Source organism: Nansenia antarctica (assembly GCF_963989245.1).
Source record: "Nansenia antarctica genome assembly, chromosome: 5".
Taxonomy (NCBI): Eukaryota; Metazoa; Chordata; class Actinopteri; order Argentiniformes; family Microstomatidae; genus Nansenia; species Nansenia antarctica.
Window position 1 is genome coordinate 20,660,634 of NC_137690.1, and position 17,049 is coordinate 20,677,682.

A 17,049-nucleotide genomic window follows, 5' to 3' on the forward strand; every position below is an offset into this window, starting at 1 on the left:
TTTCGATCACTAGACTGAGAAATATGTCTCCATATTTTTCAGTCACTGCCTCATGATATTTGCATACTAACATTCATTGGGCTCTGTTTTGTTATCGTCTAATTAATCCATTGTCAGTGTTTCCACAACCGTGACTGTGACCACACAACATATTTCAACACCAAAATGATGATTTGATATTGCAATGACAATGTGAATTTGAAACTGATACTATATAAAGCACATCGAACATTAGATATCAGGTTTGTCTTCTATGATCTTTAAATAAAGAGATAGTGTAAGGATATGATACTGCAACAGTTTCCAGGGCAGGGGTTAACTCTGATGTGTGGATGGAGTGCACAATTTCACAAGGGTTTACTCTTTGAAGTATTTGTATTCCATTCAATCTTTTAATCATTGTTTTCTCTTTCAGGAAGAAAACAACAACTGCAATCAATGTGCCATCAATAATGACAATCCCCGCAAACTGAAACATACATCAAGACATGAAATATTGATGTGGAATTGAAGCAACATACTCATATATTAGGATCCCAGCCTATGAAATAAGTTCTTCTTCTTCTGTCATGGAGGTGCCTCACGTGACCAACAGTAGCCAGGCCTGGTGGAAGGAGATGCCATGGGAGGACTCAGACGAGTGTCCGGCTTCACTGAGTGGCACCACTTTCCTGATTGTCGCCTACAGCATTGTGATCGCTGTTGGCCTAATCGGTAACACCTGCCTTGTGGTCGTTATCACGCGACAGAAGGAGATGCGGAATGTCACAAACATCTTCATCGCCAACCTCTCCTTCTCCGATATCCTCATGTGCATAGTGTGTCTGCCTGTCACAATTGTCTACACTCTGATGGACCGCTGGATCCTAGGAGAGGTCCTCTGTAAGGTCACCCCTTTTGTCCAGTGTATCTCTGTCACGGTGTCCATCTTCTCCATGGTCCTCATAGCGATGGAGCGCCACCAGCTCATTATTCACCCCACTGGATGGAAGCCTGCACTACGCCACTCCTACCTGGCCGTGGCCATCACCTGGATGGTGGCCGGCTTAATCTCTCTGCCTTTCCTCTTTCACAACGTTCTCTTACCTTTCAACTTGCCAACTTTCCAAAACCTGAGTACCCCTTTCAATGACTACAGTGACCACCTCCTCTGTATGGAGCAATGGCCATCCGAGACCGACAGGCTGGCCTATACTACCTCCCTGCTGCTCTTCCAGTACTGCCTTCCCGTCATCCTCATCCTGGTCTGCTACTTCCGCATTTTCTTGCGTCTCAGGAATAGGAAAGATATGGTGGAGCGGAGTAGGGACTCCCGTAAGAAGAAGGCCAAGGGGTCCAAGAGGATCAACGTCATGCTAGCCTCCATTGTGGCAATGTTTGCCCTCTGCTGGTTCCCACTCAACGTCTTCAACACAGTGTTTGATTGGAACCATCAGGCCATTTCAATATGTCTGCATGACATAATCTTCTCTGCCTGCCACCTCACAGCCATGGCTTCCACCTGTGTCAACCCCATCATCTATGGCTTCCTCAACAACAACTTCAAGAAAGAGCTCAAGTCTACTCTGTACCGCTGCCGCTGCTGGGGGGCGCCAACGAGCTATGAGAGCTTTCCTCTCTCTATTGTCAGCACCGAGATCACCAAGGGGTCAATCTTGAGTAAACGATCCATCAGCATTAATTCATAGACCTGAATCACTCACAGAGAGGGAAAAAGACTTCAGCCCCCATTGTCTTGGTTATCAAATATTTTGTTTTATGCAGGAGCAAGGGTTAGCATGTCTGGGGTTGTAAACATCCGTCAAGGGTGACTGTTGTGTGTCTTATTGGTTGTTCTATTCTGGGAACTAAGAATAATAAAGATAGCACAGTTTTAGTTTGACTTCACTCATGTCTTCGTTGTTGCCATCAGTCATCCTCACCCGTACCACAGGGCAACGAGCATCCAGATGTATAGCTTTCGAAACATCACTCTTGGTTTGTTGCGATTGGTTTTCGCGCTTCGACAACGAAGCCACTATTTCAATTCCATGATTGTTAACTTGGGGTTTGCGTGTGCCAAGTGCAGCCGTGTGAAGGTTTCAATGCTGAAATGCTTCATTCACCTGCATTTTTGCCATTGCTGTGTGGTACGGGGACTGATGGCAGCGATGGTAGAGCTGAGCGACGTCAAACTAAGACTGTGCCATCTTTATGTGTGCCATGTCGTGTCTACATCTTAGACTACAGGAAGTTGCACTTATGACAGTAGCACTTATGAAAAGCATTAAAGCATTTTTCTGGAGATAAGGTCAAATAGGAAAGAATTTGCATTGCACAATAGTAGTATTTAAAGTGTTTATATAAAGTATAATATAAAGTGATATTGTAAATCTACTGTACTATATATGATTACCAAATGTTATGCTCATGTCAATAAATAGAGATAATAGTTTTTACTCATCTTGCCAAAGCCAGTTGAAGATAAAGATAAAGATAATTATGAATAACAAGGGACTGTTATATTGTGCTAATCGCTCACATTTTACTCTGTTATCCTGGCTCAGAGTGTAACATGTTACTTTCTGCCTCTGTAAGGTTCACTGTTATTATGCAGCAGCTCTCTATCCTCCCATTCTTCAGCATTAGTAGCAGGCCCACCCTCTTTCAGAAATGAATTTATTGTTTATGTATGTTAGGGATACCAACCACATTTTATATTTATGCTTCAGAAAGTATACTACATGTGAGGTTTAAGGGAGGGTTCACAAGTTCACCAAATAATTTGTTACTGATTTTATACTGAGAGTATTCTATTCTCAAACAGAAATCTTGGCTGTGGCTACAATTCTCTGAAATACAAGAAATGATGTTAACATTGTGTGAGTAAGCGATTTTGACTGCCATTGTGAAGAACTATAGCAGCTATTTCAAGTACAGCACCTGTCACTGCCATTTTGTATTCCATCCACCAAGGTTTACTGTCAAATATATCACTGTCCAAGTGAAGGTTTTGTAATAAAAATATGCCCTGCTACAACCATACATCAAGTTCCATATAACAAAACAAAAAGAGGCAGCAGTAGAGGATTTAGTCTTGCAGGGTATGAAACAATATTCCTGCTCCTACTGTACTTGGAGGGGAGACTGAGGCAAACATAACATCAGAATCACAATACTGTGATCGAAACATCCTCTATAGAGACCTATACATGGAATGAATAATAAATAAACGTTTATTATATCAACAAATTACTGGTCTAGTTTGAGTAGTCTCGAGTGATAGAGTTAATTGCAAATTATGTTCCAGTTGCAAAAAATGTGTACAATTGCCCCCTGGTCTCCAGTGTTGAAGCTGTTCGGGAAATATTTAAGTATCTAAGTATAAAATAGAAAAAGGTAGCCTGGTTTCTTCAAATTGTATAGAAAAGGTATTTAATTATCTTTTGCAAAAGGAGAACAGTTTACAGCACGACAGGCAGGGTCTGTCAGTCAAAGTCTTCTCAGAAACGTCCAGACAGAGGGAAAAACATGGATTTGCATACACAGGTAACAGTCACGTCCTCAGGTAAGGTTCAAGCCAATCACAGGCATTGGAAAAGGCCACAAACTGGTCTGGTCTGGTCTGGTCTGGTTTTTATGGCGCTTTTCCATTGACCAGACCGGTACGGCACGGTACGACACGCATTTGTATCCTACCTGTACCGTACTTTCAGAAACGCTTCTCCATTATACACAACAGACCTGGAGCGAGCAGGGACAGTAGTATGACAAAATGTCTTCCCACTACACTTATGACAAAATATCTTATCAAACTAATAATTTCCCCCTACAAATCCCACTAAATCTTTCTTTGTATTGTATATACAGTAATAGACTTGACACCCTGTTTGGTTACTGATGTGTGTAGAACATCATTATGTCACTTATGAAGTATTAGCTTGTGCAAACAGAATATTAATTAGAATCCTCTCAGCCCTCTTATTGCAGGAATTATTAATGTAACCAATATGTGAAGATATTCCAGGTATAAAGGGGGAACGTCCACAAAACAAAAACATTGATGTTCCCCATAGTTCCCGTATTACACAATTCTGTCCCCATATGAAAGTCTGCTCTTCCTGTGTCCATCCCACAGGAAAGGGCCATATGTATTTATAGGGATAGCTTTAGAGCAAGTATATCTGTTTATCTATTACTATATATCTGCACCCCAGAGGCTAAAGCATTGCTGTTTTTTTTTAACATGAACTAACTGTTGAACTAAGACTGTGTGATCCATAAGTGTAAATTAATGTCACCTCCAATGGGAAATGGGTGTGATCTGTGTGTGAAAACCTTGTGCTTTAAGATTGCCGCCAATGAAATTGAAAGGCTCCAATTGAATTGTGCTTGTTCTTACTTTCAATAAGTAAAATGTGGCATGAGGTGCACTACAGAACAGTATACTCATGTCAACTCTTTTTATATAGGATGAACCTAGAGAAAACTTTGGATATGGATCTAGGTCGGTAGTAACCTCTGAGAGTAGGAAACGGCTCATAAGTGCTCGAAAGTTCAGAGAGTGACGCATATTTGGTCATACTTTTATGCATGAATAATAGCAAGTTATCAATAGTCTTTATACTAAAAAGCTGTCATAACTCATAACTAAGTAGGAGCCCTCAGGGGGTGACCTAACTCGTTAAGACTAGACTATGAGTGATGATAGATGGCTGCGCACAGTGCATGCACATTTCTGAGTAACAATGTATTATTATGTTCATTTATTATTTTAATTTGGAGAGTGTTACTATGACTGCATTAGATATTCAATGTTTGGAGCAAACACGATATTTGGGAGCAAACTAAGGAATGTCATCAAAATGTTCTTCACGGCTCCATGGTCTCAATACTTTTAGAAGTGGAGAAAACTCTGGAGAGATCAATATGCAAATGAGAATGTTTAGCATCAGACATATAATCACTGAACCGCTTTCGTACCCTGTCATTACATTTGCAACCAGAGTTCTCCAACTGCTTTAGATATCTGCTTAAGAGCATATCCAAAGTTCTCTGTTCAAAACATTACCTCTCACATTCAACAGCTGTATTATTGGCAATCTAGCTGGTCTACCTGGTCCTTTAATCCAGATATACCAATGCATGATTTCTATTTGCACTTCAAGCACTCTTATTGCATTTACATTGCATTTATTACATGTATTTTATTGCTTAATCTTCTTGTATGTTCGGCTGTGGCTATTCTGTATCTGAAAAGCTGCTCCAACCATATTATTTTCACTTGAGTGTCTATTGAAATAATTTATATAAATGTATAGGATGTAAATTACAATTTGTGACATTAAAAATTAAATTTTTATCCATCTATTTTCTGTCCCTCCTTCTCTCTCTCTCTCTCTCTCTCTCTCTCTCTCTCTCTCTCTCTCTCTCTCTCTCGAATCCCTCACCTATTCAATTCTTATGAGACAGCTTACAGTATGCTGTGAAGCTGCAAGTTCATGAATTATTCATAATTCACAGATGAGAAAGCAACCACATGTTGATCAGTGATATATGACTGCAGTTGAGTTTCACATTAATTTAGACTTTCTGTCAGAAATTGAAAGTGTTATCCATATTGGAGTTAGTTTTGCTTAACACATACCCTAGTTCCACTATAAATATTTCCAAATAAGCAGAATGTATACCCTCATTTACCTAACGTGGTTTCTGGGCCTGTTTTTGTGAACAATCATAAATAGTTCAAGTCAGAAAGTAATGTTACTTTTCTATGCAGAAAGTAATGTTTATAACCACAATATGAACATTTGTCCATTGGAAAGCACTAAGTTCAAATGTTAATCAATTCCCACTAATACCTCATGCGGTCACTGAGCAAAGCCACAGTGGCCTGTGTGTAACCTCTGTGTCTTGAATTCTAATCCTGGTGCAAGAATGTATGACTGCATCAAAACATGCCTCACAGGGGCAATCACCAAGGGTCATACTCACATATTGACTTTGTGGGAGTTGTGACAATGAGACAGACGTAGGTTGGAGTCGAGGTTGTTTACTTCTCACTTTTAGATACATGCAAAACATACACTCAGTAAGTAACAACAATATTTACTAGTTCCTTCAACTTGCTATTGAATTATCTTAATTCCTGTGTTGTTATTAGTCAATTCCTGATACCATTTACCCTCATGGCTTTGGTTGCGTGCGAATAGGTGTGATCAATAGATCTGTTGACCTATACATCACAAGGATGTTTGTATTTGAACCCTTGCTTAATTTTTCTTCTGCCACAGACATATCAGAGATTAAACTCTCAGAGTCATCTGCTCCTCCACTTTCTACACAATCTGAATAAACCTCATCTTCCAGTCTTGTCTCTTTGTTTGTTGTATATTGTTGGTGGTAATGATCACATTTAAGTGCCTTGGGGGATCTCCACAGATATGAGAGAGGCATCTAACTATCAGAAGTATGAAACACAATCATTAGGTTCTAAATGTACCAGAATTGTTCTCAGCAGAATATGGAAGAACACCATAACTGGTTATAGCTGACTTAAAAGGTAACTTACACATATGGCTATTGTTACACAGTGGGCCTTTGCCTACATCCTCATACTGGATAATTTATCTATGAATGAATGAATGGTCTTTATTGTCATTGATATAGTACAGGTACCAAACAACGAAATTTGGGAGGGGGGGCTCCCCTGGTGCTAGGAAAGAAAACTAAAAACAAGAAGGGAAAGGAGCTGGTTTACATAAATAAAGGCTATGTACACTGTCCACTATACTATACTATACAAATAAACAAACAAATAAACTAGCTACTTTTTATGCAAACTAAACTATTGCCCCCTGATTAGTTTATGTGGACACTGCTGTCTCAGGGCAGAATGGTATTAGTTAATTGTGCCACCTGTGATTTCAGTACACATGCACACACACACACACACACACACACACACACACACACACACACAGAGAGAGTACAGAGTTGCACACGCATGGCTATGACAATGACAATGACAATACTATGATGGCTGCACATCCCTGATTAATGTGATCACATAGTAGCTCATAACTGTATATAGCATATAACTGTATATACCTCTAAACTAAAATTATGTTTACAATACTGCCTCTGCACATACTGTATATTGCATAGTTACCTATCACTATCATTATTGTTTTATTATTTGTTTTTATTTATATTATGTTCTTATATCACTATTTGCACTTTTGGTTGGATGCTAAACTGCCTTTCGTTGTATAGTACTTGTACTCTGCGATGACAATAAAGTTGAATCTAATCTAATCTATACAACATAATTTACACTGCTGGCTACATGACTAGTTAGAATGGTTGTATACATTGTCATTTAGAAACTTAAATAGAACATCAAGGAGTTTAATGGATACATGTCACAGTTGACAATGTGATGATGTAACAAACCGGACCACACAACTGGGGTTCTGGAACCAGTTCTAAATGACATTACAGTTTTTTATGATTGCTAACTCACCATGTTCAATACTGAAACCACAGTTTACAACTCTTCATACAGTCAGCAGAGCAGAAACCCATGTGAACAAAACTGTGACTCTTTCTCTGTGATTTGTGCATTGCTTTCATACAGAATGCATTCAATGACTACGTTCTCCAAATGCCATAACACTTCTCTCATTCAAACTCCCCCACTTGCAAAATACTATGTATTTGCAACACATTTTTTTCATTGCTAACATACTGTGTTCAAAACTCTGGAGAACACATTCAAAACTGAATTATTTGGTGCAATTTTGCAGTAATCATATTCCTATCACATATGACAGAAAGCTTGCAATAAACTGTTTTTTTGCACAGTGTTTGAGTGTGCAGATGCTGTTATTTTGCACTCTATTGATACTCTTCAGTTTCAGAACCTCAGCAAAGTCTGATAACGGATGAGCGGTGGTATTTTCACTGTTTGCAGTAATCATATTGAAATGTCTAGAAAATATTAGCAGAATATATACAATGAAATGAAATAGACTAGATGCATTGCCAGGGAAGACATTAGATGTGACCAGATGCAGACCAGAGGGTGGACCAAAACCCTCAGGAGTGAGACATTTTTGGTGTGATTGCTATTGTATTGTAGCCCTGGAATTTCAGTTTTCCTTTTTTACAGTATTTGAACTTTGCATCTTCCACTTTATTTTTCACTTTTCATTTTACACAAGTAAATGTAGTGTACTTTGAAGTAAATGTACCGTAACTTACTTTCTGCAAAGATACTGAAAAAAAAGGATAAAACATAATAGTCCTTGGGCCAAACCATTTTTCACTACCAAATTCTGGGCAAATCCTAGATGTGATTTTCTTATTCCTATACATCCCTAGATTATGTTTTGATATGATAGACCTTTTGGATTGGCAGCTTATTAGTAGTTATCACCTCGTAAAGGTACGGAGTGCTTTTTTCAAAACCGGAGTTTTGCCTAGAAAAGTCCCCTGCCATATCCTGCTCCCCTTCGCATGATTCGCGCCTAGCTGTGCTGTGATTGTGATAGAGACATGAGCCCTTTCATGTTCTTTATGCGCCTGAGTCTCCTAAACACGTAGAGACCAACCCCGAGTCGATCAATGATTCCTACGATGAGCTATGGTAACTTTACCGCACCTACCCCCTACCGATGAATGCCTAATTTTTGCGGTTTTCCGGAGGTATTGTGCGGTAGGTGCGGGAAAGTTACCATAGCTCAGCGTAGGAAGCTCTGATCGACTCGGGGTTGGTCTCTACTTGTTCAGGAGACCCAGGCGCATAAAGCTAACCTGGCTCATGTCTCTATCACAAGCACAGCCCGAGCTATGCGCGACTGACGCGAAGGGGAGCAGAATATGGCCTGGGACTTTTTGATGGGTAAAACATTTTACCTAATAGATATCACCATGAAACTTCCCCAGTTGATTACTTACATTGAGACAATCATTTTTTGTATTACAAGTTTTCAGAAATGTTCTGTTTAAATATGCAAATGATGTATTATCTACTTAAAATATGAGTTAATTTGCATATCTTTAAAGAACATTTGGACCACAGATTGGATAAAGACAGTAATTAATTACTATACATCCCTAGATTATTATTTGATGTGATAGACCTTGTTGGACCTTGTTGTTAGTAGTTTAATACCTTATCCCCTCTTAAAGTATGGACTGCTGTCATTTAAAATGTGTGTTAGCCTACATTCTGTACGGGAGTGGACCCGAATGCAGGACACTGAGGCGGAGGCAGATGAACAGTTACATTTATTTAGCCCACAAGGCAGTGAAAGCTGTAGGTGTATGGAGTCCGGTGGTAGGTGTGGTCCAAAATTGGGAGATGTTTTCTGATTTCTGCCGCCCTCAACAAAGTTCTCCATAAGTCCAGGTTTTGGGGTGACACCAGGTTTGAGTTGGAGTCATCATCAGAGCAGTGGATGATGCTGTCCATCATCCGAGCAGTGGATGATGCTGTCCATGATCAGAGCAGTGGGTGATGCTGTCCATGATCAGAGCAGTGGGTGATGCTGTCCATGATCAGAGCAGTGGATGATGCTGTCCATGACAGAGCAGTGGATGATGCTGTCCATGATCAGAGCAGTGGATGATGCTGTCCATGATCAGAGCAGTGGATGATGCTGTCCATGACAGAGCAGTGGATGATGCTGTCCATGATCAGAGCAGTGGATGATGCTGTCCATCATCAGAGCAGTGGATGATGCTGTCCATGATCAGAGCAGTGGATGATGCTGTCCATGATCAGAGCAGTGGATGATGCTGTCCATCATCAGAGCAGTGGATGATGCTGTCCATGCCGCTTTCTTGGCAGGTTGCTGCTGCATTCACCTGAAGTTGGATCCATCATTAGACTTACACTTACTGCTGATGATGTGGGTCTCTGAAATAGAGGAATACATCTAGTTTGACATTAAATTACCAACCTTATTCTAAACTAAAATATTGTCAGGGTGCAGTAATTGGGGCAGATCTCATTACAACTTAGAGGGGCTACAAACAAGGAATCTTCTGTAAATGTAATGTAAATTAAGTTACATTAATATTACTACAATATAAAACCCTGTCTCAAGCCTGGGTACACAACAGGCTACTTTGCTAGTTTAGCTAGCTAACTAAAGTGTTATTAACTATAAATAATAATAATGCATTTTATTTGTATTGCACTTTTCATTCAAAAGAATCTCAGAGTGCTACAGAGTAAAAAAACCTAAAACATAATAAGTTAAAAACATAGTAAAACAACTCAAAATAAATCACAAAAATGAACACAGTTCAACAGTCAAAGGCCTGTCTTAAAAGAGTCCAGGCTCTGTACTGCCCATAGCTGGCTAGGAAGGCTGTTCCACAGGCTCTGTACTGCCCTTAGCTGGCTAGGAAGGCTGTTGCACAGGCTCTGTACTGCCCTTTGCTGGCTAGGAAGGCTGTTCCACAGGCTCTGTACTGCCCTTAGCTGGCTAGGAAGGCTGTTCCACAGGCTCTGTACTGCCCTTAGCTGGCTAGGAAGGCTGTTCCACAGGCTCTGTACTGCCCTTAGCTGGCTAGGAAGGCTGTTGCACAGGCTCTGTACTGCCCTTAGCTGGCTAGGAAGGCTGTTCCACAGGCACGGCGGAGCCGAACAGAAGGCTCGGTCCCCCATGGTGCGGAGCCTGGTATTGGGGACCTGGAGGAGCAAACTGTTTGAAGACCTGAGGGTGCGGGTGGAGGTTTGTGGAGTGATGAGTTCTTGTAGATAGGGAGGTGCGTGTCCGTTGATGCATTTGTGGGTGAGAAGAAGGACTTTGTAGTCAACCCTGAATGAGACAGGGAGCCAGTGTAGTGAGTGTAGAACAGGGGTTATGTGCTTGTATTTGTGGACTCTCATCAGGATCCTGGCAGCGCTGTTCTGGATGTATGGCAGCTTCTGTATGCTTTTGCCAGGAATCCCGATGAAGAGCGGATTGCAGTAGTCAAAGGCATGGACAAGTTCTCTGCATCTGACAGGGTTAGAGTGGGACGGAGTTTGGAAATATTTCTGAGATGATAGAAGGAGGTTTTGCACAGGTGTTTTATATGGTCACTGAAGGTCAGGTGAGGGTCAAACCTAACCCCCAGATTTGAAACTGAGGAGGAGAAGAGGATGACTTGACCCTCGAAGGTGAGCTGTGATATGGGCGAAGACTGAACCTGGTGTGGGGTGCCAACAAGACGAGCTTCGGATTTGTTACTGTTTAACTGAAGGAAGTTGTTGTTCATCCATGCCTTTATCTCCTCAAGACAGGTGGTGAGACATGACATGGCTGCAGAGGGGCTTGGGGTAGTTTTAATGTAGAGCTGTGTGTCATCAGCATAACAATGGAAAGACATCCCATATCTGGTGATGACACGACCGAGGGGGAGCATGTAGGTGATGAAGAGGATGGGGCCGAGAACCGACCCCTGTGGAACACCACAGGTAACAGGGAGAAGTCTGGACTTGCATCCTCCCAGTGAGACGTATTCAGTCCTGCCAGAGAGATAGGACTGAAACCACTTCAGTGCAGAGTCTGAGAGTCCAATGGTGGTGTGGAGGCGCTCTAGGAGGATAGTGTGATCCACCATGTCAAATGCTGCTGTCAGGTCTAGGAGGATGTCATTAGCAGTTCATTCGTCACCCTTAGCATAGCCGTTTCTGTACTGTGGGCTGAGCGAAAGCCTGACTGAAATCTTTCAAACAGGTTGTTGTGTTTGAGGTGATCCTGGAGTTGGGAAGGAACTTCCTTCACTAGCACCTTGGACAGGAAGGCAAGGTTGGTGTATGACTTGAGCAGAGCAGTGGGAATGGGGTCCAGGGCGCAAGTCCATGATTTCATTCCTCTAAGGATTTCCATAATGTGGCTCTGTTGAACCTCTGTGAAACATGGGAGAGATGGCAAACTCCCAGGCGAGGGGTTGGTAGCAGAGGGAGACAGAGAGGAAGAGCTGGGCATCAGAGAGCGAATGTTGTTGACCTTGGATCTGAAAAAGTAAATGAAGCTGTTACATCGCTGCTCTGTAGCCTCAGTAGTGGGAGATGGTTGTGGCTTCAGGAGATGATTTATGGTAGAAAAAACTAGCTAGCTAGTTATAATAATAATAATAATAATAATAATAATAATAATAATAATAATAACTTGCATTTATATAGCACCTTTCAGGGAACCCAAGGTCGCTTCGTTATCTAACCAGTAACCAGCTATACATTACCACTAACTCTAAACTAGCTTGCTAACTTACCTCTAAATATGGATCTGGCTGGGGTTAAGTTAATTTATTTGAGGAGGTAAACACACACTTTATTTGTTTTAAGCACTTTGTTTTAGATTGTTATTCTGGAAAACTATGTAAATTAACGCATATTTTAAGTAGATAATGTATCATTTGTATATTTAAACATACAAATTCAGAAAACAATAAATGTACCCATCCATGGGTTTGACCTTTCATCTGACTCCGCCTCAGTGTCCTGCATTCGGGTCCACAAGTCCCCTGCCATATTTTGCTCCCCTTCACGTCAGTCGCGCATAGCTCGGGCTGTGCTTGCGATAGAGACATGAGCCAGGTTAGCTTTATGCGCCTGGGTCTCCTGAACACGTAGAGACCAACCCCGAGTCGATCAGAGCTTCCTACGCTGAGCTATGGTAACCTTCCCGCACCTACCGCACAATACCTCCGGAAAACCGCAAAAATTAGGCATTCATCGGTAGGGGGTAGGTGCGGTAAAGTTACCATAGCTCATCGTAGGAATCATTGATCGACTCGGGGTTGGTCTCTACGTGTTTAGGAGACTCAGGCGCATAAAGAACATGAAAAGCCTCATGTCTCTATCAAAACCACACCACAGCTAGGCGCGAATCATACGAAGGGGAGCAAGATATGGCAGGGGACTTTTCTAGGCAAAACTCCGGTTTTGAAAAAAGCACTCCGTACCTTTACGAGGTGATAACTACTAATAAGCTGCCAATCCAAAAGGTCTATCATATCAAAACATAATCTAGGGATGTATAGGAATAAGAAAATCACATCTAGGATTTGCCCAGAATTTGGTAGTGAAATGTTCAATTTGGGGGTTTGGCCCAAGGACTATAAAGGATAGAAGCAAAAGATAGAATACTGTAAAGGATAGAAGCAAATTGTGGCATTTCTGATTCATTCTTGTTGCCTAATACTTTACAGTTGTACAGTCAACTATTCTGTCTATGATTACTATAAATCAAACCATTTTTATAATGAAATATTCATTCTTGTGAAAATCATTCAAACTATGTAATGCTCCCTGTTGTTAGTATTTTGTAAGTCAGAATGTTATGAGTGACAGTGTATGCTTCTGAGTGAACATTGTTGACAGTGTGTGGTTGAACGAGCTTCTTTTGAGACATGAATGAAGTCATTGGCCAACATGAGTGTTACGAATGCAGACTGTATGAAGAGTTGTGAAACTGTGGTTTCAGTATTGAACATGGTGAGTTAGCAATCGTAAAAAACTGTAATTTCATTTACCTGCAATCCTCTGCATAGACCACACACGTTATTATTATCAAGAATATCCAAAGCTAAAATATTAACATCAGATTTCTTCTCAACTTCTCTTCAACTAAATATGAATATGGCCTCCTTGTATGTTGGAGATCTCCACCAGGATACCACTGAGACAATGTTGCATGAGAAATTCAGCTCTGCTGGTGCAATTATCTCCATCAGAGTGTGCAGGGACAAGATCACCCAACGATCCCTTGGGTATGCCTATGTCAACTTTCAACAGCACGCTGACGCAGAGCTTGCCCTGGACACCATGACCTCAAAGGAAGACCTATGCGCATCATGTGGTTTCAGCGTGACCCTTCACTGAGGAAGAGTGGGGTAGGAAATGTTTTCATCAAGAACTTGGAGGAATCTATTGACAGCCAGGACCTCTACGACACGTTTTCTACATTTGGAAAGGTCCTTTCCTGTAAGGTTGTTTGTGATGAGAATGGCCAATCTAAAGGCCATGGCTATGTGCAGTTTGAGTGCCAGGAGGCTGCTGAGAGAGCCATTGAACAGAGGCTGAATGGCATGCTGTTCAATGACAAATTAGTGTTTATTGGACACTTCAAATCTAGAAAAGAACGAGAGGCTGAACATGGAGCCAAGGCCAAAGAGTTCACCAACGTGTACATCAAAAACTTTGGAAAGGATATGGATGACCAAAAACTGAAGGAAAAGTTTGAAATATATGGACCGACCCTGAGTGTCCGGGTCATGACTGATGACAATGGTCAGTCCCGGGGTTTCGGCTTCGTCAGCTTCGAAAGGCATGAGGATGCCCAGAAGGCCGTTGACGACATGAATGGTATGAAGATCAACGGGAGAAAGGTCTATGTGGGCCGTGCCCAGAAGAGAGGAGAGCGCCAGACTCTGCTGAAGCGCCAGTTTGAACACATGAAGCATGAGCGTATGACCAGATACCAGGTTTGTGGCCTCCAGTTCTCTGATACTAACACAGAAGTTGATATTACTTATACATAGACAGATATTACTTATACATTGACATTACTTATACATACATATAAGTATACTTATATACATATAAGTATACTTATACTAAACAGGGTTTCTCTCTACCAGGGTGTCAATCTGTACGTGAAGAACCTGGATGATGGCTTGGATGATGAGCGTCTGCACAAAGCGTTCTCCTCCTTTGGAACGATCACCAGTGCAAAGGTGATGATGGAAGGTCAGCGCAGCAAGGGCTTTGGCTTTGTGTGCTTCTCCTCCCCTGAGGACGCCACCAAGGCTGTGACTGAGATGAACGGCCGCATTGTGACCACCAAGCCGCTGTTTGTGGCCCTGGCCCAGCGCAGGGAGGATCGCCAAGCACAGCACCAGGCGTATGTCACAAAACAGTACAGTGTCTGCGCCATGCCCAACCTAGTCAACAACCCCTACCAGCCTGCTCCACCATCTGGATATGTCATGGCTCCCGTTCCACAGGTCCAGACCTGTGCTGCCTACTACCTACAGAACCAGACCTGTGCTGCCTACTACCTCACCAACCAGCTGGCTCAGCTGAGACCCACTCTTGGCTGGGCCACCCAGAGTGTGCAACCTCAATACTTCCCGAACATTCCCTTCATCAAGCCTCAGACTTTCGATTCTATGAACGCCACACCGTCGTCCCAGGTTTCCTGTATGAAGACCTCTCAGCGAATCGGTCAGTATATTTATTGAAGCAACCCTGCACATACAGTAGATTAGACCAATATCAGAACATTTACAATGAATAAGCTTTTGATTATGAGTGTCTTCTTATGCACACAGCCACTCAGGGTTTGAGTGCAAATGCAGCTACAGCCAGGATGTGCGCTGTGCCCCAGAACAAGCATGCAGCTGGTGAACACTACCCACAGCAGCACATGGCTCCCCAGACACAGGTCCCCATGCAGCTGCAGCCTGCTGTGCTGACTGCCTCCCTGCTGGCTGCCACTCCTCCTGAGGAGCGGAAACAGCTGCTGGGTGAGTCTACTTGTTAGATCTGTAGATCCCCGTTAGCTATACTGTATAATAACTGTTACTGATTGTTTGATTCTCCATCCCTCCAGGTGAGCATCTCTTCCAGCTTATCCAGAAAACACACCCCAGTCTAGCTGCCAAGCTCACAGGGATGCTGCTGGAGATGGACAACTCTGAACTTCTCCACATGCTGGAGGCTCCAGACTCCCTGAGCTCCAAGGTGGATGAAGCGGTCGCTGCACTGCAGGCACACTGGGCTAAGGAGGCTGCACAGAACTCTGACCCCCTCCCAGCTTGAGTTCAAAGCGATTAAGACGAGGGATAGACAGAGAAAAGAAGAGTAGATAGACAGAGAAAAGAAGAGTAGATAGACAGAGAAAAGAAGAGTAGATAGACAGAGAAAAGAAGAGTAGATAGACAGAAAAGAAGGGTAGATAGACTCGTGACAAGGGATGGAGATCCAGACATTAAAACCTACTCCTCCTACGACATTGAAAAACCTTTTCAAACATTGAACAACTTAACATTTTCAAAATATTATTAATAAAGCATTTTATTACCAAATTAACAAAATGTCTATTTTGCTATGTCTGAATGCCTTTTACTGTATCAGTGATCAGAACATCACCAGTGTTGTACTGTACAAAGACTTGATAGCTGTGCATTTTGGATTGTATATTATATTTTGGATGAAATACCCCTGGCTGTTATCAATTCTTAAACATCTCTGTGGTTATAGATCTGGACCAAACCATAACATTTGTCTCACACACACACACACACACACACACACACACACACACACACACACACACACACACACACACACTCACACACACACATACACACTCTCTCTCTCTCACACACACACACACACACACACACACACACACACACACACACACACACACACACACACACACCCCCCCCACACACACACACACACTTTTGTTTACTGATTTTGTTTCCCTTTGCATTCTTTTGCCTAAAGGTCACAGTTGTGCAGTAAAGATAAGTAAAGGAAATACAAAACAACAGTCAACATGTTTTCTCATCATGTGATGTTATTGGTCAAATGCAATGTTCATCATTGCCTCTAAATTGAAGCTGTGGCCTCTACATCTGACCTTTCATTTCCTTTGATTAAGTGAGTAGGCAGAGAGGTCGACCTTGGAATGATGCTGTGGTTGCTTGGTTACAACTTCTACTGGGCTTCCAGTGGGTGATCTTGTATGTACTTAAGCCTATGCCATCTTATTGAACCCTCAATGACAGAAAAGTGGATCCAAGTTGATGCACAGCAAATGTGATCAGTGTAGCTTGTAGCTTCATTAGAACTTCCCCATGCAATCTTCTCGAGTGAGCTTGATGACTTGATAAAAGTAATGCTGAGTGGTAAATTACTGTAAGGTTATTTGGACAATGGTCAGTTGCAGTCTCATCCAATAGGTTACACTCTGAACACTCATTAAGACTGTTAATTGGATTCCCTAACTGCCAGGAGGGCTCTCTCCCATGACGCTCCCATGAAGTAGAAAT

The 17,049-nt window shown here is 42.0% G+C and overlaps 1 protein-coding gene and 1 pseudogene across 2 annotated transcripts; both read left to right on the forward strand.

Annotated features, from left to right (window-relative positions):
* Positions 1 to 569: 569 nt before the first annotated feature.
* Positions 570 to 1,688, forward strand: npy8br (neuropeptide Y receptor Y8b; the record flags this gene model as incomplete). The annotated part of the gene is made up of 1 exon (XM_080532666.1): positions 570 to 1,688. The coding sequence occupies one exon, from the start codon at positions 570 to 572 to the stop codon at positions 1,686 to 1,688; it is 1,119 nt and encodes a 372-aa protein (XP_080388792.1).
* An 11,936-nt stretch (positions 1,689 to 13,624) lies between these two features.
* Positions 13,625 to 15,808, forward strand: LOC308157859 (polyadenylate-binding protein 1A-like; annotated as a pseudogene). The gene is made up of 4 exons: positions 13,625 to 14,469; positions 14,626 to 15,211; positions 15,319 to 15,513; positions 15,600 to 15,808. The product of its transcript is annotated as a polyadenylate-binding protein 1A-like (transcript).
* The last annotated feature ends 1,241 nt before the right edge of the window (positions 15,809 to 17,049 follow it).